Source organism: Odontesthes bonariensis, chromosome 13 (genome assembly GCF_027942865.1).
Source record: "Odontesthes bonariensis isolate fOdoBon6 chromosome 13, fOdoBon6.hap1, whole genome shotgun sequence".
NCBI lineage: Eukaryota > Metazoa > Chordata > Actinopteri > Atheriniformes > Atherinopsidae > Odontesthes > Odontesthes bonariensis.
This window is the reverse complement of record NC_134518.1, coordinates 11,606,367-11,630,677: the sequence shown is the minus strand read 5'-3', so window position 1 is coordinate 11,630,677 and position 24,311 is coordinate 11,606,367. Positions and strand designations below refer to the sequence as shown.

At 42.9% G+C, this 24,311-nt stretch overlaps 2 protein-coding genes across 5 annotated transcripts; both read left to right on the top strand.

Annotated features, from left to right (window-relative positions):
• The first annotated feature begins 1,574 nt into the window (after positions 1–1,574).
• On the top strand, positions 1,575–6,430 carry LOC142397140 (uncharacterized). Its single transcript, XM_075480481.1, has 4 exons — positions 1,575–1,980; positions 3,374–5,374; positions 5,541–5,757; positions 6,198–6,430. The coding sequence occupies exons 2-4, from the start codon at positions 3,470–3,472 to the stop codon at positions 6,428–6,430; spliced, it is 2,355 nt and encodes a 784-aa protein (XP_075336596.1). The 5' UTR covers positions 1,575–1,980; positions 3,374–3,469.
• A 476-nt stretch (positions 6,431–6,906) lies between these two features.
• On the top strand, positions 6,907–24,159 carry mtus1a (microtubule associated tumor suppressor 1a). 4 transcript variants are annotated; one of them, XM_075480975.1, is made up of 12 exons: positions 6,907–7,049; positions 8,258–8,326; positions 8,721–8,840; positions 13,460–13,653; positions 18,776–18,842; positions 20,736–20,950; positions 21,197–21,302; positions 21,479–21,552; positions 21,664–21,759; positions 22,446–22,559; positions 22,649–22,746; positions 23,058–24,159. In XM_075480975.1, the coding sequence occupies exons 1-12, from the start codon at positions 6,932–6,934 to the stop codon at positions 23,284–23,286; spliced, it is 1,500 nt and encodes a 499-aa protein (XP_075337090.1). In that variant the 5' UTR covers positions 6,907–6,931; the 3' UTR covers positions 23,287–24,159. The 4 variants fall into 4 exon arrangements, with proteins under 4 accessions (XP_075337090.1, XP_075337089.1, XP_075337091.1 ...); XM_075480974.1 differs by lacking the exon at positions 6,907–7,049 and adding an exon at positions 7,701–7,920; XM_075480976.1 differs by lacking the exons at positions 6,907–7,049; positions 8,258–8,326; positions 8,721–8,840 and adding an exon at positions 9,834–9,969.
• The last annotated feature ends 152 nt before the right edge of the window (positions 24,160–24,311 follow it).

Below are 24,311 nucleotides of genomic sequence, written 5' to 3'. Positions count from 1 at the left end.
TTTTTTCATGAATTTTTATGTTGTAGAGTTGTGAATTTATTTTATCAATGGAGAAATTGAGCAGCCTTGCTTTGTTGTCTACAGTAGTAGATCAACCCTCATCTTACTTTGAAGCTCCCAGATCAAGGAAGTGACGTCGACGCAGCTTTAGCAGCAGAAAAGCTATTAGGCTTGTGTTGATAATATTAAACTCCTGGACTATGTACAAACTTTAAAATGCATCGTTTTGTGAGTACAGAGCATATTTGTACTACTGTAGAAGTTTGGTGTCATGGCATGTGATTTTAGTGTGGTAATTTTGGAGATATTGCCAGGTTCCATTAGCGCTTGTACTAAGCTATTCGGGATAACTCAGCTGATGTTCAGCCAATATCGAAAAAACTTCGGGTGGGCTACTTGTCTGGATGTCACGGTTCAAATGACCCTAGGGTGAATCTACTCCGAACTATCACTTTAATATCTCAGCCTCTTGACCCACCAGAGAAGCTTTGCAGTTGTAGAGAAACAACACATAGGCTGTGCATGGCGTTACCGCGGTAACCTTGCATTCAGTCGGTGAAAGCGATTGGGTTCTGAATGTGTCAGATGATTGGCGTGTTTAGTGTGGCAGAAGCATCATATGCTGTGTAAAATTGGCACTTTCTGTGAGCGCGCAGAGGGCTCGAGGAAGAAACCCTGAGTAGACGAAGGAAAGGTCGTACAGTTGTTTCCCTCTCATCTCCGAGTCCAGGTTTAGGTTTTGTCAAGTCCGAAAGCCTGGCTGAACTGGCTGAACTTGCCCTCACATAATCAGTCGGATGATGAAGCCATCTCACGTTTCAGTACAGTTTACAGTTTATTTTACAGGGACAGTGCGCATTGGCAAATTTACAGCAATATTTATTGTAGTTGGCCAAAAGGTAATTTTTCTGTTTGTCCTTGATGAAGTGTTGGTCAGCCTCAAACCAGAAGAATTGTGTAGTGTAAAACTACACTAAATGACAAAATAATTACAGCACATAGAAAAATGAGGAATAATGAGTAGATATGTAGAATTTTTAAATGCATCATTACAGACACCATTACAGACAGCTGAGAGTAAAATGTAAAGCAACCTAAAGAACCTTTCCTGTGTGGGATGATGTTGTCCATTCTCACTGCTGCTCATATAAGCTGCTATGCAGTTGTTTTTATGTTGATAAACAGACTGAGTTAAGGCAAAGTCAGGCATATACTCTCACATACATTTATGTAGTTAATCGGTTTTCCCAACTATACAAGTGTTTTGGGTTTTTTTTCCGCTGCTTTTTCTGAAAGTGGTGACGGTGCACATCTTTCTTCTGCACCTTGACTTCACTCTGCTCCCCATTTCATTTAGCCAATGCTAAAAAGCCGCCCAACTCATTCTCTCATAACAGAAGACTTTGGTTGCTAAGCAACAGTGAATGCCAACTCAGTCCTGCTGTCCATGGCCACTCCCCCCCCTTCCCCCCTCTCCCCACTGTCACTGCGCACGGATAAGGTGACATGTTGTTCCCCTTTGCTTGCTCCTTTTGTAAACTTGGTAATGCAGCTTCACTGTGAGTAGAATTCCAGGCTGGACCTTGACACGCTTGCACAGGCAGCACGCTGAGCAACATAGTCACAGACGAGCTGGGTGGAGAGACTGCTGACACACTGCTGCAGCGGGCCTGTATGGACAGTCCCATTACTTCAGGGAGGGGACTAAACTAAACTAAGCTAAGGTTTGCACAGGGGGCCATGTTCATTCAGACGCTGTTGTTATTGATGCACGGCTGACTCTGAACACGAGGAGGGAGGAGTGGTGGTAGCCGACTCACACCACTTCTGCCCAGTTGGCTGGATTTAGTGCTTTGGAAGGAAAGCAGTGATGGGACCGACTCTTAAAGGCTAAAATGACATAAAACACAGATGACCGGAGGTATTTTCTTCCTCAGTGCAAATAACAGAATGGAGAGAGGACAAACGGAGGTGTTGAAGGTTAGTTGCTACTGTAGTTTAACACTTCTTATTGAAAAGTGTTACAAATCTGCCCCACCCCCCCACATTATTTCTGTTTGTTGTTTCAACATCTTATAGGTTGAATCTCCATAGTTCTGTTTTCCAGTAAACGCTGTCGGGTCATGGTGCGCCTCAGGTGCAGCTGTACCTTACATAACACACAATGCTCAGTCACATTTCCAACCAGCAAAATCACTGTTGTTTATCAGTGTTCTGTCTGTGAATATATTGCAGGGCCGTTACAGGAGCAGTTCTATCCAAAGGTCAATGTACACAGAAGTTTGAGAAGTTGTATATGTTCACTTGCTTGTAGAGAATGTAATGTGCAGTAAGGTGGGGTTTAACTACCTCTTTAACAGTCTTAATATTCACTCAGGCCTGGACTGTTGACTAAGGTGGGAAAAGCTGTTCCAATTAATCTTATTAGTTGTGGCTTTGATGGGAGGGAAATTTTAAATATTAACTTGAAAATAATCAGTCACATGAATTTATCTTTGGAACGGTCTCAGATCTTTTTATTTATTTTTTTTTCAGTTTAACTATATATTTATCTTCAGGGTAAAAGTGGTTGAGGGTAAAAAAAAAAAAAAAAAATGGTGTCATAGTTCAGTCTTGCAGTTCTAACTTTGCACCCAACTGACTACCTGTGTCAGTGGGTCTTGAGCTCATGTTGTGTCTTACTTTCAGTGGACCTTTGTGTGGCACTTGGAGCACAGGGCAAGAAAAGGCTTATTTTCACACCCAGAACTAGCGGATTGTTTTTCATAATGTCGCAACTAAAGCTTTTTGCAATGGGAACGGTCTTGGCATTAAAGGCTGCCATGCAGGCGTGGAAGTACGAGATTATCGTACCATATATTAAGCCTCTCGTGACTTTATTATGAAAGTTCTGATGACTAAGAGACGGCATCAATCCTCTTAACTATCGGAAAATATCTTTGGTCTGTTTACTGGAACATTTTCTTGCTGTTGGAGACCTGATATGGAGATCTTTTGTGGTTTGGACCACAGTGGTGCCTTTGTTGCAGTGGTGGCTGGTAAGCTTTACAGTCTAGTATGCTTACATAAACACAATGGCAGTTAGCTCATAATTGTTGATTCTTACATTTATGCTTAACGAAACAGAGCAAAGAGAGCATCAATGAGAAAAATGGCCCTTTTTTTGTACTCAGCTGGAATATGAAGTACATTTCATAAAAGAATTCAAAGGTAACCTGTCACTAATCACAGCTGTTTCCATCCGTCTGGAGTTTTCAGGCCTTTTTTGATAACATGGAAAGCCTGTCATTCCGTCACTTTGTAAAATTACAAAGCTATGGTTTGTGCAACTGCTTGTATTAGCAAAATAATGACCTTTCTTCTCCTTTTACAGATGTTGCGGCCTGGTCAACACATTTGCCGCTTATCAGAAGCAAGCTGATTCAGAACTCGATCCACACAAGCAGGCAAAATCCCATTGAGCTCTAAAATGTCTGAGACATTCAATATGCCCACTGACCGGTTGGAGAGCACAGGTCTTCTGCCCCACAGAGGCGGGCTGTTTCTCCTCCCTCCTGACAGTCGTTGCATGTCGGTGTCACCTGACTCCAGCAGTAGTATTTCTAACCTGAGTGAAAGAGAAGCCAGCGTCTCCCCTGACATCAACATGGAGTGCTGCCTCGATGAGTGTTCCTCTCTGGGTAACTTTCAAAATGCCACCTTAGGTCAGGATGATCTTCTGAGTGTTGTAGCCTCAAACATGAATCAAACCTTTGCCACTCTTGTGAATGGCAGCATTAATTCCTGGAATGAAAGCTCGAGCCATATTAATAATGGTGAGTCTGCCGGTAAAGTGATGTGTCCAGACTCTGTCGGGAGGGCCAGCCAGCTGAGTTCATGTGAGACTTCCTGTAGAGGATCCAGTGAGAATGACTGCTGCTCCCTGAGCTCGGGGGAAATGGTGATAAGGAGCAACAGTTTCTGTCTGGAAGAACAGTCGCTCATAGCCATCTCTTCCCTGGAGGAATCGTCCGTGTCTTCAGCTGCAAGTCACTTACTGTTCCCTGCTGAATCTAACCTGCTGTCAACCACACTGCCGGGTGCATGGGAAATATCCCCAAGAAGAGTGATGGAAGAGAACACAGGCCATCCTTGTTTAGGTGTCACTTTCACTCATGCAGACAACTTGGAGCTTCTCACTGAGGAAAATGATAAAGCCACATCCAGCTCTATTGTGGCTCTGCCAAGTGAGAGCGAAGGGGGTCTTTTGATGACCTTTATCTGTGAATCTTCTACAGATCTCATAAAAGAGGCTAAGTCTGCCAGTACTGAAACTGAGCTGTTGGCTCATTTTTTAGGTCCATTTACACCAGAACAAGGCAAGACCTTTGTGGCACCTATGCAAGGACATGAAGATAATATTCACACTTCTACCCCAGTACAAAACACAGGGAACAAGACACTTAATCTTCCTTCCATGTCCCAATGCGTTGAAAGTGCAAGCAGCCCTGGACTCCAGCTAGTAAAAAGGCAGCAAATCTCTCTTACGCCTAAACAGCATCGTGTTGCCGGACTCCCGTCTTCACTAAGCAAAGTCAAGAAAATAGAAATCCAGAAGATTCCCAAATCAGACCTCAGCAGAGTGAAATCTAAAGTCCTGACAAGAGCTTCTCATCAAGTGGCAGTGCCAGCAGTGCAGGGCCACGGTCAGGCTTTACAACAGAAAGCATTGCAAGTTAATGGATCTACTAAACCTAAAGAAATGAGCAGAAGAACAAATGTCAGGATTAGTCCCACTAAAGTAGCAAGTGGCACTGCAGCTGTCTCTGCCACCTCTAAACTTTTATATGATGCTCATGGACATGTCAGTGCAAGAGGTGCTAATTTGAGTGTAACAAATAGACAATTATGTGGGCGTAATGTTGTACATGGAAAAGGCAAGACCAGAACATCTCCAGCTGACATTTATCCTGAAACTATGCAAGCAGGGTCAAGCCAAGTGTCGACCGCCTCAGCACAACGTGCTGGCAGCCAGACCTGTGCTTCATCTTTAGAAAAATCTCCTAGTAGTGGCCAAATGGATCCCAAACCAACTCCACGGAAGGATGTGTCAGACCAAAATGAGGTCAGGTCAGGCTCAGCTTTAGGTCAGGACAAGCCTGTCGTCCGCAGAATACGGCCTCGCTGCTCCTCTGAGAGTTCATCTACATCTAGGCCACCCAAGAAGAGAACAACTCTCAGAGTCGCAACTTGTTTCAGTGTTTGTAAAGGTGATGCTAACCAGGGTCTAAACAGACCAGCAAAGCTGAACTGCTCCACCCCAAATAAACTGGTTGAGGGAACTAGGAGACCTTCCAACGACTCCCCCAGAGAGATTAAGAAGATCAGCCTGGTGGTGAGTAGATGCTTGGACTTGAATAACGACAATTTATGTTAAACACTGTTAACACAACGTCCCTGTAAGTCATGATGAATCTTAAGCATTTGCAAAATTGTATAGAACAGGACACGGCGTGTTATGAGCCACCAAGGACAAATGCATCAAACTGCTGTGTTTCCAGGCAGAGTCCAACAACTCAACAACAGCAGGAGACCCATGTGATGAAAGTAAGAGTAGATCTCACGATCGACCATCTCCCAGACGAGGGGGAGGAGCCTCACTTTCACAGCCTCCACCTGCCAGTCCCAGACCCACCCCTTTGTCCACCCGGCAGAGACAGGCAAACCTGGGGAGGGTCTCCAGAATTGCAGTGACACCTCAGAGGAAGAACAACGCAGGTAGGGCTCATCTTCAGCTAAATATGTGAGTTTTCATGGAGCTGGAACGGACTGTGTTGTCTGTGAGGACACTGAGGTCACAGTCAGCATAAGCTGTATGACTTGCCTTTGACAAATCCGACACCCAATGATTTCCCAACCACCCCCCCTGACATGTAAACAGAGAGTTGAGTTTACTCAGTTTGTAATGGGGAGGTGCTCAGCAGGACACAGACTTTGTACTCTAAATGTCATGTTCGGTTGAAAGCTGCAGGAGAGATGCATGCTTTTTGGCCTTTGTACTCAAGCTGATACAGGATTCTTAAAATCAGTATTCCTCTGATTTACCGCTTTAATACATTTTAAATCGGAGATTTTCGACTTGTGTGGTATTTAACATTACAATTTGAATATAGTATCACTTCTATAAATTATGATTTGGGTATGTTGTTGTGTCACAGTCTCCCCATCAGAGGGTGACACTGAGCAGATCCTGAATCAGGCTACTGTGTCCCTCCTGATGGACACGGCACATGTTCCACAGGAGTGGTGGATACAGATGTCACTTCTGGCCTCTTGTCCAAGTCTTTGGCATAAACAAACACTTTCCTCTCTGTTGCTGCTCACAGTAATGGGAGTTTTTGAGAAGAGGGGGGACACCCTTCCTCTTGTGGGAAGCCATCTGCGCAGATGAAGAAAACAGGGGAAGGAAAGGGATATTTTCAGCTCGCTGGTGGCTGTAACATGTGAACGAATGTTCGACGCAAATGCGCTGAGCACAATAAAATCCTGTAATGCTGTCACACTCCAAGAACCCAACCCCTAACCCTGTGCAGTGTTTTTGTTTAAGGTTGATAACATTTCAAATGTTTTTTTTGGACTGAGATTTGCATGTTTTGAGTTACAGCTCATTCAGAATTTAAAAAAAAAAAAGTGAAACTTTCATGGATTTCAGGTTTATTTGCAGCTTATGGTGATGTCACCTTATGTTTTACTTTGTACTCACTCCTTTCTTTCTGAGATATCCTTTATAACAATCTAAAATAACCCATTCTATGTGATCTTGTCTTGAAACATAATGAACTTATTGTCCTCAACTGCATCCCCAGGCAGTCAGAGTGCACAGGCATTAGCGGAGCCCTCCATTGGCATTAAACCCAAGCTGAATGGATCCTGGCCTACTCGCCCTTCTCTTATGGGCCCTCAGCTTACTCCTGCTTGTAGACAACCACGCAAGACCCTGGGACCATCCAGAGGCCTCACTGATTGCACCGTTAACAGCGAGTCGGGTCAGGGCAACAGGGCTACATCAGGTGAGCCTGGCATGAATGTACATGGTGTTTGAAAATACACGGTTGTTGCGTCATGGTGTAACATCAGCTCGAACCCTACTGTTTTTCATGATAAGGTCAGGATTTATTTATTTATTTATTTATTTATTTATTTATTTATTTATTTTATTTTTTTTGAGGACACATCTGGACCAGGGGGAGGGGCTAATGTCCAAATGCTGACCCACTTCAGGCCTGTTCTGTGATGTAAATCTTCCCTGGGGCAAACATTTTTTATATGGACACAACACCTTCACAATTGTCAACATGTGAAGAGATGTTGTATTTTTCAGATTTCCCATTTTGACGCGTGTCCTGAAAGGAAGTGAAAGCCTTAAATATCTGACTGAATGAGCTGAAAGTGCTCACAGCTCATCTGTTTAAAAGCCTGGTCCTTACTGCTGCTTTTCAACCTGAAGGACCCCTTTCATACAGCGGGTCTCTTCTCCCAGAATCATCAACAGCATGCAGGTCTGTGATTGGCTGTTTTCCAAACTGGGGGACCCATCCTCACATTACCATGGCAACAGGTTTTGTTCCACTCTAGTTAACGCAGTGTTGCCTGGAGGAGTAAGAGCAGACACACCGCAGCTGATGTCGTCTGGGGTGGATAAAAAGAGCAATCTCCTCCTTTTTGATTAAAAACCGATGGCTGGCTACACCGGACCTCGCAGCTGCACTTGGACGGAATTTCCAGCTCCTGTTTTTAATAACTCTTCTTTACCTACACATGGCAGCGTAGCGTCCACTTGTGATCTCACGCTGTTGACATGCCTTCTAATTGGATCGTATCGCTTTTGTATCATCCCTTTGTTAGCGGCATGTAATAGAAAAGGTAGAAGGTTTTGGAGAAGTAAGTAGGGCTGAAAAATGACTTCTGACTAATTTTATTTTGGAAAACATGACCGTTTGTCAGCCGTTCTGCAACCTTCCCCGATCATTTTGGTCATAATGGTGGGCGTTGGTTTCTTTAATTTTTCTTTCACACTGTTTATATTTAATCTGATTTTATTGACCTCGTTGCATGTGAGGCTGCACTCGCTTCGCCAAAACACCGCAGTGACCTATCAGGAGGGGTCAGCGCTGAAGACTGAGGAGGCGGTGCATTTCAAGTGCTGTTAGAAAGTGTTTTCAGAGGTTGGTGGCACATTTTGGAGCGCCTAACGTGTTTGGTTCCACTTGTCCAACAGTTTCTGGAGGAGCAGCACAGAAAACAACCCCGATTAAACAAGCAAGGATCTTCTCAACCCCAGGAAAAAGTAAGATGCACCTCCTTACAGTTCAGTAATCAGATTTAGGACTTCTCTGAACCATTCTTGCTCTTGCCAAGAATGAGACATTGCTTTTGTATCATTGATCAAATCTACACACTGATTAGGTTATGGCTCTATTTACTCTAACTAAAGATGTAAAGCCTCCAAACTAAGCTGTTACATTCTGATGTTGCGTGGTAACGATACTTGACGAGGACTTTTGGATCTTGATTTGATTATATTACTTCTATCATTGTTGGCCAAGTGAACTTTAACCAAGTCCATGAAGTAGTTCTCATAAGAGAGTTGCCTGGGATCGTCAGTGGTCAGTGTCCCTGCTTCATGATGGGTCAGGTTAACTCCATCCTATTTTCTCACCTGGGTCTTCTGCTTGTCACAGCTTTGACCACAGCAAGCAGGCCTGCTGCTCCTGCAGGTAAAGGAGCATCAAATTCCACCGTCACTCCACTGAAGAGGAGCGCCAGTGCAAGATTTGTTCGACCAACTTCAGGTGGACCTGGTAAGAACTTTGATTGTGAATCCAGGATACAGTTTAGATGTGGTTATGGTTATGTGCCTGAATCAGAAATCTGTGTTCTCGTACAGTATAAAAGAACAGGAAATAAGAATGCAATGCAACATTATAAAATGGTTTTATTTTGCAAATAGAGAGCTGGTGTTATAAAGTAACTACATTAGTCTTAAGGAGCTTTGATTAATCTGTCTACTTAAAAAAATATTTACTTTAAAAAAACAAAAAAAAACATTCACATAAAATAATACATAAAATAATAAAATTAGTTTCTCAGTATTAGTTCATTCACAGAAACCTTTGCCAACCGTGCTGTTTATGTTTTAGTTACAAGACCAAACCTTGACCCGAGCAGTCTGGTATCTGTTGCCATCACACTGCTGGTGGCATAAGGCAAGGAAATGAATGGTAGAGTCAGGACTTGATTAAATTCCTATTGGCTGCAGCCATGCTGTTGGCTACTCCCACACTCACCCCCCCCCCCCCCCCCCCCGGCATCCTGGCTCTGCTACAGCACCGCCATCATCAAGCTTGAAGATGCTGCTGTAGTGTGCTCATGTGTTTGGCACATAACTGAAGCTTGGCTTCACCAAGAGGATTAAGGGATTTCTATTTTTCTTTCTCTCTCTCTTGTTTTTGTTTTCTCCTCTATCGCATCTATCGGACCATTTCCACAATTCATTGGCCAGCCTTTGACCTTCTGCATATTCTAACGCTCACAGATAGGAATTAGATTTTGAGTTGGGAGACCTGCCATGCTAAACTGGGTGCCCTCTCTTTTTTTTTTTTTTTTTTTTTTTTTTTCAGGGGTGTCTCGTTGGAGTAACTGTTACTGCTGCTTTGTGTTGTTTTACTTTGTTTGTTTGTTTACTTTGAGTTGTGGTCAACTGAGTTACACCACAGCTTGTGGACTGTAGCCATTATGAAATATCTACAGTAGGACAGCTTTTTTTTTTAAATTTAATTTATTATTGGCAGAAAACATTGTTGTGTGAGATGTTATGGTCTCCAAAGCTCTCCCTGTCAAACATCCACGTGCGTCTGACAGCCAAAGGTTTACTCCGAAACTTTCAGCTGCTGTCGGGATGCAGGAAGAACACTGTGGTTTTCCAAGCAGGTCTGTCAATCATTTCAGTGTTAAATGCTGCTGCTGACATTCTCATAACATTGCTGTTTTTCCTGATATTTTTGCTGTAACGGCGAAGCAAAGCCCATTGCTGTTGGCCCTCCAGCAGATGTATGTTGATAGCTGTTTTTGAAAGCTATTTTTAGTATGGCTTCTTAATAAATGGCAAAGCAGGAGGTTCAGCTTTCATTTACCTACATTGGTCAGCTAAACTTGTACCTCTTTGCAGAAGTATTTGGGATGTAATTACAGATTTAGCAACATTTAAACAAACACCAAAATGTTCAACTATCATAATGCTATTGGCTTGGGAACTGGGACATCCTGCGCTCCTGTTTCACTCAAATGCATCAAGGTTATTTAGGTTCTTGGTCTCAAAATGAATCCATGGGAACCTTTTTTGTAACTGCTGAGCAGTGTTGTGGGAATACAGTACCTTCCTGCAGTTCCCACGAGACTTGCAGCATTCCCAAAGGTTGGGACAAATATGGTAATGCAGTATTTTGTTTTGTTTTTTACAAAGGAATCAGTTTTTTGATAATTTAAATGACACCCTCTGCTATTAAAAACGAGATAAATGCATTTATCTTTATTGTCCATACGATTGACATGTTTTCATGATGTTCCAGGAATCTGGTAGTTAAAGGTCCTCAGTGTATTTCTTTATGCTCTTCTTTTAGACAGATCTCATTCTACACTGAGATTTATACTCAACCAAGCATAACAAGCGTCCAATTGTGAAAGGGCTCCTCATCAATCATGCTTTGTGCTATGATGTGACATCTCCGTAGAGAAAAAGAGCACAATGCCGTTGAGTCTCTAAGTCGCTCGTTATTCAGTGTCATGTGGGGAAGACGGAGTTGTAGAAAATGATTCTGAGTGTGGGAAGATGTGAAAGGGAGGAGAGCAACATGTCATCACTACTGCATCTGGACCCTGTGATGAAAATAGCTGTAGGTCCTCTGTTGCCATGGAGCAGTATTCAGAGGAAGGGTTGGTGTGTTATGTAAAGTCATTTCATTTGGAAAGTGCAGATTTGTGTGTTTATTGAAATCAGAGGCCACATTGTGCTCAAACACAAGCTGATTAAAGTCAAGTCTACTAAAACCCAGACCATATGCTCGCGAGAATGCAAATACTGTTTTGAGTTCAAATTGTAATCACAGCAGGTTGACCTTGGTAGAATCGTCTGAAAGAAGTAAATACAGAATGATTTCATAGATGCAATCAGACTGACTTCCCATTTATTTGATTCAATATTATAATTTGTGAATTACCAACACAAACCTCTAGATGACTGTTGAATGATTTAAACAGGGGACAACATTAATATTTTATAGTCATCAGCACATAATGTCCACTGCTGACCCAAAGCAGTTTCTCTTTATGTGGAAAATTTAAAAGTAAAACATGACTTTGAAGTGTCTCGTTTTTTGGACACGATTTGCTTCAAGCTTAAACAAATAATACTTCACATTCAGTATTAATGGACAACATGATCGATTGCATTACTGACTAAATATTTTCCATTTTAATAATCATTAAAATATTTAATCTTTGATTATAGTGAGTACCGTATGTGACTTTGCACCTCAGCGAGGCTTTCCCTGAAGAGGGAGCGGCGTGTTATTCTGCCATGTTGGTGGCGCACGTTGCTGCTCTTTGCATTGCCAGCAGAGGGTGCCACAAGTTTTGAAAAAATCCTTTCTATTTGATTAACTGCAACATCATCAAAATGATTTAAAGCAGCGCTTTTTTTTCCCCTTCTTTTTCCGTCTATCTACATGGTGCAGCAGTCAAAGAGTTTTAGATGTAGATTATATGAAACTCCCATCAATGCTGGTGGCAGAATCGGCTCAGGAGGATGAGAAGACGTCAGTGCGCATCATCTTACATCCTGCTGTTTATAATCCTCAAGATGCAAATCCAAAAGTCATTAGCAGTCACAAGGCAAAGCAACTGGGTTGTTTTGGGTGTTTTTGACGAAACACAAAATTAGGCAACAAAATACTTTTGTTGACATACACCCTAACCCCTGCTATCTATCGATCGGTCCTGCGTCACAAACATGCTGATAAATGGATTTTTTTATTATCAGAATTTACTGGTTTTTATCACTTTTGGGAATCACATGATGTTTTGTGAGACGATGTTGTGAAAAAAATAAATAAAAAAAATGGGGGGAGGGATGTAACACTGAAAAACAGTTTTAAAAGCAAAAGGTGCCAACCTTGTTCGATAATTAAAAAAACTTGTTTAATCAAAACAGTCTAGATTTTAGGTTCTTCAGTTTATTTCAGAAAAGCCCCTTTAGGGAGTCTAAGATGTCTGTCTTAGTGTGAGTTTTGTAAAAAGCAAAGCTGTGGACCGCAGAGACAAACTCAATATCCAGCTCATCATGAAGCTCGTTTAAGGCGCACTCATTGGCTCTATGGGCCGACTAGCCAGTATTTATTTATTTCTAATCATCATTCCTAACCAAGCCTGTGTTGTCTTCTAAACGGCTCCAGATTTTGCTGCGCTCCCATTTAGATCTGGGGCTCCCTCTAGCCGTGGGAACTGCAACACCCACCCGTTCCATCAGGTCTTAATGGGTTAAGAAATGTTGAGGAGTGCACTCACTCATGTTGGCTTAAATACCTCGCCCTGATTGTCAGTATTAGTCTCTGTATTGAGAAGTATCAAAGTAAATGGAGGTAGATGATGTTACTCCACAATTACTTGCTGTCCTTGGGTTTTATGATGATCTCCCATGATACCCCTCTTAGTGCTTCTAAATTTAACTCGACTGTGGTCCAGGTTTTGCACTTCATGAATGTCATGATGATAGATACTTTATGGGCTGTAGCTACTTTCTATAGAGCTATTTGATCTATTAGACTCGTCCGTGTCAAACAGCAGGCGGATCTTAATGCGTGACACCTGGTGGTGCAATATATTCCGCTCGTTAAAGCTGGTATTTCTGTTATGTTTCACTCTGTCTTTACAGCTCTGTTACATAGATTTCACTCTCAGGAGTGAAAATTCCGCTGAGAAACACTCAAACACGTGTTCACTGTCAATAACAATGGTTGTGGTGGTGTTCAGTAAATGTTCCTCTACTCTGAAGTCTTGGTAAACAATTTGCTCTTCATTAGTAGGATTGATGGTACCTATCGTATGTCACTGATGTATTTATAATGCTGATGTAAATCAAAGCTACAGTAGCACGGCCTCGCTAAAATTAGCTGTCCTTGGTGACAGTGCCTGCGGAGCGTTGTATTGAATTAGGATATGGAAAACTAATTGCGTTCGAGGAGCAGCGCCAGAAACCATCAGACTGACTGATAGGAGCGCAGAAATCCGGGGCTTTGATGCTGGGGTTTGTTGCATATGTGAACCTGACGGGACTCGTGTGGGTTGGGTGTTATCGCTGCGGTTATGGAGGGGAGCATGCTGATGATCAATGTTGTCACAACACTAAACTCGTGTTCCTTCGCAGTGGACAAAAACAAATCCAAGGCCAGCTCCCGCCAGCAATCGTCCCAGCCGAACCAGAGCACTGGACCGCAAAATGTGGTGCAAGCAAGTGTCCCGCCGGGCGAGAGGAAAGCCCAGAACCTCCAGCAGCTCCTGACGGCCAGTAACTGTAGATTTCAGGCAGTCGCCATCGTCTTGCAGCAAACTTTGGCTGAGGTAAGAAAATTCTACTTGGAATTTGACTTTACTCATAACTGAACAGTCCTGACTCTTGCAGATTCTGTAATAAATGGAAATGGAGCAAATATGGAAGCCGACTGTAACATTGAAGGCCTGCTGGCCTAGAGGTGTCTTATGTGACGTGGAAATAACTCTCCTCACTCGGTTGGTCATTTCTGGTGTTTGATAACATTTGAATCACAGTGAGACTAACATCATCTTTTCATTTAAACGAGCTACCCTGTGTACTGAAGGTATGACACTAGAGGCAACGCAACTTGTACCATTTGCACTACAAAAGGAGAAACTAACCCCATAATAGTTTTCAGTTTAGTACGGAAACCTGGTTTCTCCAGCTAAGGCTTCAGAGTTAAGATGCCCCTGATGCCATCATTGCTGTGTGACTGTTTGTTAAAGAGTTAAAGTGTATGTTTAAAAAAAAACACTATATGGGCTGAAAAAAAACATTGTGTTGGCAAAGAAAGGCTGAAGTGACTGTTATGGTGTAAAAGTGCTTTGAGTGATCACCAAGACTACAAAAGCATTATGTGAAAGCAGTCTATAGAAAAAAGATTTCAAGAAGAAATTGAACCTCTATGATTGGCATCTTGGATTACAACTGCAAGTGTTGCAACATCAAATCCTGCATGTTGATGCAACAGACACTCAATGGCATTTCTATTTCCAGCAGCTTATGAGGAGCAAATGTAATGGTATGAGAGGATGGACAGACGTGTCTGGACGTCGTCCAGCCTGAAGCATTCCTGCTGTTGTCGGAACAAATGTAGCAGCTCTGGATCAAAGACGAAGTCATCTTTGTGACCCTGTCTGTTCAATATTTCTCTGCTTTTCAGTGAAATTTTGTGTTGCGTCCATCATGATGTGATGTTAAAAACTAATCTAAAGGAGTTTATCGTGGCCAGTATCTAAATGGCCTAAAAGTAATGTTCAAATGTTTGGGGTTGATGCCAATTTTAGGGAGTAAAAAGATTCCACTATAGGTAGATTTGCCAGTATCCTTTCTAATTTGTATAATATGTTGGAGCTGTACTGAAAAGGGAAATTTATGAAGTTGTTGAGCATTTCACAAACTGATAAACGGCTTATTGCAAAGATATGGCTTTACTCTTCGCCACCACCTGCTCAGCTGGGACTCTGCTACATGTGCAACGAGGGAGTGCCAAGTGTTGTAAACAAAGAAGTCAGAGCTGCTCTGCTGACTGTGCAGCTTCTTCTAAATGATGTTGTGTTGTTGAAAACAAAGAAACTCGTCGAATAAAAGGTACATACAGCAAAATCAATACATGGTGATGACATGATCCCAAGTACTTTTCTTTTTTGAAACTTGCACATGTTGTCTTGCCACTCGTGTGCTTTTTGGCCTCCAGAACTGCGCGCCCCAAGGGATGATTCTTTCCAAAGTGCTTTACAAACAGGCTTAACAGCTATTCTCCTCCCCAACTATCAGGCTGGCTTTGGCAGAATACTTGTATAACACTTAAGCTTTAGTCTCTGTCCATCCAAAGAGTCTAAATATGAATAATCAAATCAAATGTGTTTTGTAAACGTATGGTCTGGGGAACAGACGCGCTTGTTGAGCCATGAAAGTCACAAGCTCTGCCTGTCCGGTTAACTTAAGAAACGTCCGTGTGCTATAACATGGTAGGTGTCACCATATTGAGGACTACTCAAATCTGAACTGATCAGACACGTATTTACTCATCTCCAGTTACCATTTATCAGCTTTTTATGTGAGTCATAAATGGACTTTGTACAAAGTTTTCATATCATTCTCTACAAATTTGAACTATAGATTGTTATACAGTCTGCATAGTTAGGGTTTGCTTTTGGTTTGGTCTCTGTTGGCGTCAGCAGGAGCATCTTTATCCCTGTAACATCCCTGGACTGTTGTAGGGCTATAAGTATCGCTGCTTCTTGGTAAAGGCACCTGTGTCACTGCTCTGGTGTCTTTGAGCATTCCATGATCCCTGTAAAGTGTAAAGAATAAATTAGTGTTGTGCAGTTTAACTCCCTGCAGCAGAGAACCGTTTCAGGACATTCCACCACGACCCTCGCAGCTGTAAGAGATTCACCTTTGTGTTTCACTTCCTTTGGCCCACATGTCGGCAGCCCCTGTTGCTCCAGAGTTTCACACCAGACGGATCTCTTGCAGCACTCTTCTGGATGGCTGCAGTTGTGACAGAGTTCATATTTTTCCAGTATAAATCCAACAAGCTTCTGTCTTTAGAAGCCTGCTTTAGTTATACGGACAGAAATGTTCCAACATCAGCTTATAGCTCATGTTTTGTCATTATGTGTCGGCTAAAGAACTGAATTAAAGTTGAGTCATTTAAAGAGGAACATGAATTGGTTACTTTTTTTTTTGTGTGTGTGTGTGTGTGTGCCTGATGAGGCTGATCCAGTTTCTACCCTCTCAGAAACACTTCATCTAAGATTTGATGCCATGACAGTCCCTCCATGTTAGGAATAACCGTTGTTACGTTAGATACTGTTGCTCAGTTCTGATGCCGTGTGTCACTACAACAATGTTGCTGCACTCAGTACTGATCTGCTGGAAACCTGAGCAGACTTCTAATGAATGGATCAAATCCACCTGACAGTCATCCAACCAGGACCATCTTACCATGTTTTATAAAGAAGTCAAGTCTGTGCCATTTACCGTTTGCACTTTAACTTTGAACACAGAATCTTTTTATTTCAAATTTCCAACCATGCCGTTTCATTTATTTCCCAGTTTACATGCCAAATGTGAGATTTTCCACGAGGCGTCTGATTTCTGGACTTGATGACCGTACCGATCCGTGTAAAGTGGCAGCTGGTATCCGAGGCACATGTGTGATCTTTTGTCACTGACGTTTGACTCGTATCCATCTGTGTAGACAGCGGCGTTGTGAAACCGAGCGCGTCACCAAATATTAAAAACACGCTTGTTCCTCTGGTAGAAAAGCAGCTGTTGCCGCCTCCTCCCTCTTACTCAATCTTAACTTTTGCATGTGCTGCTTTATTTTTAACCCCTCAACTGGCAGTGTGTCTGGTTGATGACAATACCTTCCGTATATGAGACAGTTGCATAAGCTGCTTTCAGTCTCATAAGAGCCGTTTCACACACGGGTATAAATTTTTTTTGGGGGGGAGGGGGGGATTGTTACCATGGGGATGCTTTTATGTGGGGCAGAATGGTATGTGGTGGTCACTCGTACCAAGAATAGGAGGCCGGACCTTGCCATCATGGGGTGAGAATGCCCCAGCTGTTGACCTGATATGGTTATGAGCAGCAGCCAAAGGCTAAGCAGGGACTGTTCCGTATCACAGTCCTTATCGTGTGTTGAAGTTGTAAGCACTGGACCGCTTTGTCCTTTCTCTTAAAGAGAAAATGTTGTGACCAGTTTGATTTTAATGTGGGAATGCAAAACACCTTATTTTTTTATTTCTGTTTTCTTTTAATTTCCTCGACTCGGGAGGCTGTTATTTACAATATTTACGTGAAACTGGACCTTGATCTGCAGCAATAAGCCTTCATGCTTTACTCTATATCTGCAGTATCATCTTTATGTACACTGGGGACTCAGATCTTAGATTCTCACTCACAGCTCTGATATCAAATTGAAATGTGACGAGCATGCACAGCCCAACGCAGCAATGTGTAAATTCCCAACTTTTGATGACTTGAACCCTACAACAATATATGGATGTTACTTAAAGAAGTCTTTGCTACACAGAAGCATTGTGATGAAAAGGACTGCCTACAACATAACCTGCTTCATAGATGAAATGAATTTATTGTCACTAAATTAAAAAAAACTAAATTGTGTTGGAAGCAGAAATGGATCAAACGTGCTCCTAAAGAAATGCTAATGTTTCTATTTACCCGTTTAATTAGCGGCTGACTCGATAATGGAATCTGCTTCACTTTTCATTCTTTTCATTGATTTTTACAATGACTGTAAATACTGCTCACCGAGGAGCTGGAAATGTGATCTGTCAGAGCATTATGTTGTAATGGAGAGGCAGTGCAGATTGTGCAGTGATGGTACAGAGGGGATGATTTAATGTGAGCTAGGATGAGTAGAGGGGGGATGGGGATGATGAAGCCTCTCTGAGTATCCCCGGGCTGGGTCACTGCACAGCACAAGTCCTCCTCCATCAGCTCTGTGAAATGGATCTGCTTGCGCCACTCTGACTTGCTTTTTGTGCCATCTTAAAGTGGCCTCTCCTTCATGGTGTGGAGGCTGTTGTAATGCACAGTGCAGCCTGCCCCTTTTTCTGGGTAATACGGTAATGCACTCTGCAGTCACAGCTAGGGAAGCGGCTTTTCCAGTCCTGCCTCAGATGTAGTCAGAGCAGTCCGGGAGGAGGTGCGTGTGGAGGGGGTGCGTCCACACGGACCTCTGCTTGTCCTGGAGCAACCGGCTCTGCACAGCTCCTGGAGGGGACTCCTGCGCCCAGACCTCAGGCTGATGCTGGACCATGGGCTGTTCTGGCAGCAAAGCATGCCTCGGTGCTCCCTGCACTGCAGAGAGGGTAACTGGCTTCTACAATGTTCTACTCTGCAGTGAGGAATAGATGCAGGACAGGGCGGAAACCTTTAACTAATGTAAACAGATCACTCAGGTGATGTTTGGTGTGTTTCCTTTGGTCATACCTGAATAGTTAAACTGATTAATGGAAAAGAATGAAATTATGCAGGCTGTGTAGTGTCATGTGCAGAGTGTCAGGCTGTGAATAGGAAAGGAAAGGGAGACGTATCAGGTGGGTGACAGAACAGTTTTTGGACCTTGTTTGCCTCAGTTTGAAGTGTTTCACTGCAGCAAAGCCTCCGACTGCAAAACTGACTCATAAAGGATGAGGAAGTGAGACTGACACGAGGCAAAGGAGTGTTGAATCTCAAGTTTTCCTCTTCTTCTCCACCCATTTTCATGTATTCCTTTCTCTTGGCAGTGGTCAAATATAACTGAGGTTTTATTGGGAAAAGCGTCATCGTAGCTTCACTTGTATTGCTCATTTGTAATGTTGATGTCACTGTTTAAGCTTGTTGATGTGTTTGGGGGGAGCCCCACCAACATTACAGATGTTGACAGGACTGTGTTTCTCTCTGCAGCGCGATGAAGAAGCAAAGCAGTGCAGGCAGCTGTCCCAGGAGCTGCTCAACCTTCGAGGAGAGCTGGGTAAGTCGGGTCACCTTGATGTCATGCGCAGTGTTTACAGTGGTTATCGTCAGACTCCTGGTTCTGGTTTGCCTTTTATGCTCATGTCTTTTTTTTTTTGTTTGTTTGTTTGTTTTGGTTCATATAAAATTAAGGAAATGAAATAAATCTGTTTGTAAATGAGCTGGTGATGGGAGAGATGGAAGAACTGCAGTTCTTCTCCTTAACTGCTGTAAATCAGATGTATGTTGTCTGACTCGTCGTGAGTAGGTTCTTTTTTTTTTTTTTTTTTCCTTCATTGTACAGATGATTAGTAGGATGGTGTTAGTCCATTCCTAAGAGTTCCAGTCCCACCTCTGACCCCACATGTAAGCAGCTCCCACTGTTGGAATGCCACCCGAGAGCTGGAGAAGACTTGGCCACAATGGTCCATGTTTAATGTCCATCCTGAATAGTCCTGCGCATTCATCCATACTCCAGCACATGTTCACACCAGCTTTCATCCCTTTTTCTTAAAGCAGCTGTAGTTTTATGGCTCCTCCCCTCCGCCACAGCCTCGGGACTCCCACATGACTGCTCTTATCGTCTGAGCGCGGTTATATTTGCTCTCCAACACATTCTTCACTGAGGGAGGCTGTGAGATCAGTACTGACCTCAGAGGGACCTTTTTTTTTTATATATATATATATATATATATATATATATATATATATATATATATATATATATATATATATATATATATATATATATATATATATATATATATATATATATATATATATATCATGTGTAGTAAAACCTTTGTGAATGTCTGGAGGCGTTGCTGTGGTGTTTTCCTTCATTAGTTTACTTCCTCCTCAGTCTCTGTATTATATAACCTGATCTTTAAACATTCTTCAAACTTTTACAAAATAGTATTTAGCTGCTTTGGAACTTTTTTTAAACCTCGGTGTCTCACTAACTGTGGACCAAACTATTGCTTCATCGGGTCCCTTAACTGTCTGAACCATTCGAACTTTCTGTGGGCTGGCGGGACACATGGTTACAGAGTGTTTGGCTCCTGTGTGTTGGGGCTGCACATGCCAAAGCCTGATAGATGCTTCCTATGTTAGCCTGGCTTCTGTTCCTGGCCTCGCTGCCAGTATTCCATTCTGGGTAAGGTGAATCCTTAAGCTCAGGTCTCTGCAGTTTAATTCCTTCCTTTGCTTTTCACTTCTTCTTGGTTGATAGTAGGAAGGAAATCTTTTATAAAGAAATGGCCTTCCGGTGAAAGTGTACCTGCCACATCTGGATTTGATATTATTCACATCATCACTGAAGTTCTACACGGTTTCATGTTTTAAATGACTCATGTTTCTGAGACCAAACATTTGAGGGGGAAATCCCCTCCCCTGCCTGGCAGCTGTCCGTCTTGGTGTGTGCGATCAGTGTTGACGTGTTTCCAGAGTTGGTTCCTGTCATCCACCCCTGACCAGATTAATCTCTTGGTGATGGAAAATAAAAATGGTGAAACTGGTTTGCAGAATGAAAATCAGCAACTGGAAATGAGACATGAAAAATGCCAATTAACATCTGTTAATTAGGTACATTACCTATGTTACCAATGTCGGGATACAGTGGGAGAATCAACCTGTTTCCCTATCTTATTGTGCCGACAAATAACTGTGCTGTAGTTGGCTCATACAGTCAAGTGAAAGAGGCACCTCCCCCTTTTGAAAGGCAGTTTTTCGATTCCTTTTTGGAGACTGGTTGATGTCGCACTTTAACATTAAGAGAGGCTTTTTACACAGGCGGTTATCGATGTCATTTCCCTCTGATTTTGTCCACACAGCTGCATGCGGTCACTGGACATGATGCAAACTGTCACACTTCCACCAAGTTAACACGCTTGCCTCCTGTGTTTGTTTACAGTTTGCTCCGCCCACTCATCTGAGCGCCTGCAGAAGGAGAAGGAGGAGCTGCGCGTCGCCCTGCAGGACGCGCTGCAGAAACTGCAGGAGCAGCACCAGAAGGACCGGACGGAGGTGGAGCGGCGGCTGCAGGCCTGCTATCAGGATGAGTGGGGCAAGGTTTGTCTCACCTACCAGGAGGAAGTCGACAAGTGCACGACTCTCATACAGCAGCAGGTTTGCTCCCACAACACTATCTTTCAGTCAAAGAATAAATGTCCAAAGTTACAAAGCATTAAACCTCCCAGATGAAATATGCTCCACTTCTCCCGACATTCTTTCAAATGATTATTTTAGAGTTCAGGAAGATTTGAGACTTTCCTTCTCCGTGACAAATCTGTAGTGCAACATTTAATAATGATGCCGTTAGATCGGCAGCCCTGTCCGTTGGAAAATAAACCGTTGCATTTTCTGGCTTTTAAGATGGAAGAACTGAAGGCCAATCATGAAGCCATGAAGCTGGAATTAGAGAGCAGCCACGAAAAGCAGCTGCAGTGTGTTAAACGGCAGTATGAACTAAAACTGGAAGGTGAGCGAAACTATTCAGTCACTTTACTATCTGCCTTTCCTTCTGGTTGGCTTCCTGCATGAAATGGCAAAACATATATGTTCTAGATGTAGTTCAACCAGAGTCGTGGCGTGAAATTGTGATCAACTTTGACCTTTGGCGTACAGTCGGTGTTTAAAAAGCTGTAAACTTTTCAGAGCTCGGAGAAGTGCACAGTCAGGAGCTGCAGTCTTCAGACAGAACCTTAAAAGATGCTGAAGCTGCTCTGTCAGTAAGTTGTTTTGCTTTATTTTGAGAAATGTCCCCCAGAAGAGCGTTTAATGACAGAACGCCTCCCAGTGTGATGAACCGGTGTGGAAAATGTTGCTGTGTTCATCCACAGGGACAGATTCAAAAGCTGACGGAGGAGAATAATGCCCTGATTGAGAAGCTGGCCACAGAGGAGAGCAGGAGGAGAGAGCTGGCTGAAAACAGTCAGGTACTTTTTGTGTGTTTTATTTTTAACTCCCCATGACTCGTGTGTCGTTTACCCCTGAGCATGAAAGGTGGAAAAACCACTTAAACCAGTGATTGCTGGAAAGATAAATGGAAAGTAAATGTTTTCTTGAAACACAATTTAAAACCTAGATTTTTTGTTTGTTTGTTTGTTTGGTTCATTTAACGACTAACTCTTCTTCACTATATAAGATGATGTGAGCTGGAATGAGTTAAACTGCCATATTTGTGTTAGCAACAACGCTGCCCTCCCTCTCTGCTCCGAGTGTGGATTTTAATTTAGCCAGAGTGCTGCTGTACGATGAAGCAGTCGCTCCTCATCAGTGTGAAGTAGCTGCCACATGTTGCTCAACATTGTGCTCTGGCACAGTGGAGCAATTAAGGTAATTACCTCGCATTACCCTGCTACTCTATATGCTTAATGGACTTATAAGAAGAGCAGATTAAGCATTTCTGCATTGACTATGTGAGGTTAATTCCAAACACTGTTTTACTCCTGAGGGTCCACACTTTGTTGGATCTGAAGAGTTCATGTTTGTAAGGGGTCAATTGCGCCCTCTGTTGTGTGGTCTGAGTTTCTGGTTGCATTATAGTCACCAAACTTGCTTTATTCATGCAGTCTTAACGTAATCTAAATGTCTTGCTGTTACTCATTTGTCTCCGCTGAAGGACCCCCACACACTGTATCTGAAACAGGAGCTAGAGAGTCTCAAAGTGGTGCTGGAGTTCAAAAACGAGCAGCTCCACCAGCAGGAGAAGAAGCTGATTGAGATGGGCAAACTGGTGAGAAAGAGGACGGCTGGGGAAATGGCTTGTTGTGATACAGAAAAGGAAAGCAAGCGAGTCATTAAATCGCTTTTTATTTGCTACAGAAGGAGAAAAATGTGCAGTTGGATGAGATCCTTATAAAGGTCCAGCAGGAGAACGAAGACCTGAAAGCCCGAATGGAAAGACATGCTGCTCTGTCAAGGTACGAGGCCACTGTTAACTCACACTCCTTTCACATAACTGTTTACCATTATTCTACCCAAACTGCACATTGTGGAGCCACAACATTAGACTGAGTGACATGTTCCTTTGTTATGATAAAAGTGCTACTGTGGTGTCATTGGACCACATCCCAGGTACCCCGCTCTGCTTCCATGTCCCTTTCCTCGTCTTATTTAGCTTCTGTTTGAGCCATGTTCATTTGGCTTTGCTCTGTAAGGAAACTAACACTAAACGCTAGTTAGACTAGAGTCCTTTCTATTCTAACTGGTCTGTTGTGTTGATGCCCCACAGGCAGCTGTCCACGGAGCAGGCGACGCTGCAGGAGTCCCTTCAGAAGGAGTCCAAAGTGAACAAGCGGTTGTCCAGGGAGAACGAGGAGCTGCACTGGAAGCTCCATAACGGAGATTTAAGTAGCCCCCACAAGTTGTCTCCCACCTCCACCTCCCCTTCCCACTCCTCCAGCCTCCACTCGCCCCGCAGCTCCGACCTCTTCTCCAGCCCTGCCATCTCACCCAGATAACAACGGGCCCCTGCTTCCAGGAAGCAGAGCCTCGCGTTACGTTATCCCTCTGGAATAAGAGCTGTTTGTTGCCGGTTCAGAGCAAAACTATTTGACCTTATTTCCTGCAGGATCAGAAAAACTCAAGAAAAAAGAAAAAGATGCTACATACTGTTTTAAAGAGAGGAAAAAAGACAAATGTTGCACAGAAGCACTTCATAAGCAAGCCCACCGTTCTTTGCCTTCGACATCAGATACGACAGAAGGGGAGGAAATCTCAGGACTTCTATGTGATGGAACATTATTTTTGTTATTTGTATATGACAGATGCTCGTTTCTTTTAAAGCTCAACACGTGCACACGTGCAGATTTCGCTTTGCATTGTGAAAGAGGACTTTGGTGTCCACAGCCATGGGAAGTCTGACTTCAGCATAGTTCAGGGTGTGTTTTTTTTTTTTTTTTTTTTTATTACAGATATCTAAGGAATCTGGGATGGTTTCATTTGGACCTCTGCACCATTTTCTTACTCGGCCACGCTCGGATTGTTCATAAGTTCGGCTCATTTTAAAGGGTGTTCTTTTATGTCTGTATTGACAGGCTGGGGGTCATTTGTGTCCCTTTAATGTCTCTGCTTTCATGTTTATTTGTTTGACCAAGGGACCAGTCCTAATCTTTGTCCACATGTTTGAGTCTTTTCAGTCGCCTCTTACTGAAGCCTCCTGATGCAGCTTTAAAGTTCAGGGTCTTTGCAGAGTTTACAGGAAGCAGCTTTGCTTGTTCACGTCTGAGACACTGCGTTTTTGAAATGTCCAAGTATTTTGTGTGGAATTGATCAAATTGATGTGTTGACCCTGTTTGAAATATGCAATTAATAAAGTCTTGTATTAAGCCTGATGTTGGGATGGTTTGAAAAGGGAGTGGGGGGTATTGTTTTGTTTTCTCAGAAACCTCGTTTGTAGCACATATGCCCAACAACCAAGTATTTAGCAAGTCTGAAAATGCAGCAAGTGTTTCATTGGACCAAAGTTAGCTCTGGGCCTGTTGAT

What these genes read in the sequence shown, in the direction of transcription:
- mtus1a (XM_075480974.1), top strand. Translation starts at nt 7,716, where the DNA reads ATGGCTGGCTACACCGGACCTCGCAGCTGCACTTGGACGGAATTTCCA. An exon ending in CGACTCTCATACAGCAGCAG is followed by an intron (nt 20,951 to 21,196) that starts GTTTGCTCCCAC and finishes CTGGCTTTTAAG; the next exon opens with ATGGAAGAACTGAAGGCCAA. An exon ending in AGACATGCTGCTCTGTCAAG is followed by an intron (nt 22,747 to 23,057) that starts GTACGAGGCCAC and finishes GATGCCCCACAG; the next exon opens with GCAGCTGTCCACGGAGCAGG.
- LOC142397140 (XM_075480481.1), top strand. Translation starts at nt 3,470, where the DNA reads ATGTCTGAGACATTCAATATGCCCACTGACCGGTTGGAGAGCACAGGT. An exon ending in TTAAGAAGATCAGCCTGGTG is followed by an intron (nt 5,375 to 5,540) that starts GTGAGTAGATGC and finishes CTGTGTTTCCAG; the next exon opens with GCAGAGTCCAACAACTCAAC. An exon ending in TCAGAGGAAGAACAACGCAG is followed by an intron (nt 5,758 to 6,197) that starts GTAGGGCTCATC and finishes GTTGTGTCACAG; the next exon opens with TCTCCCCATCAGAGGGTGAC.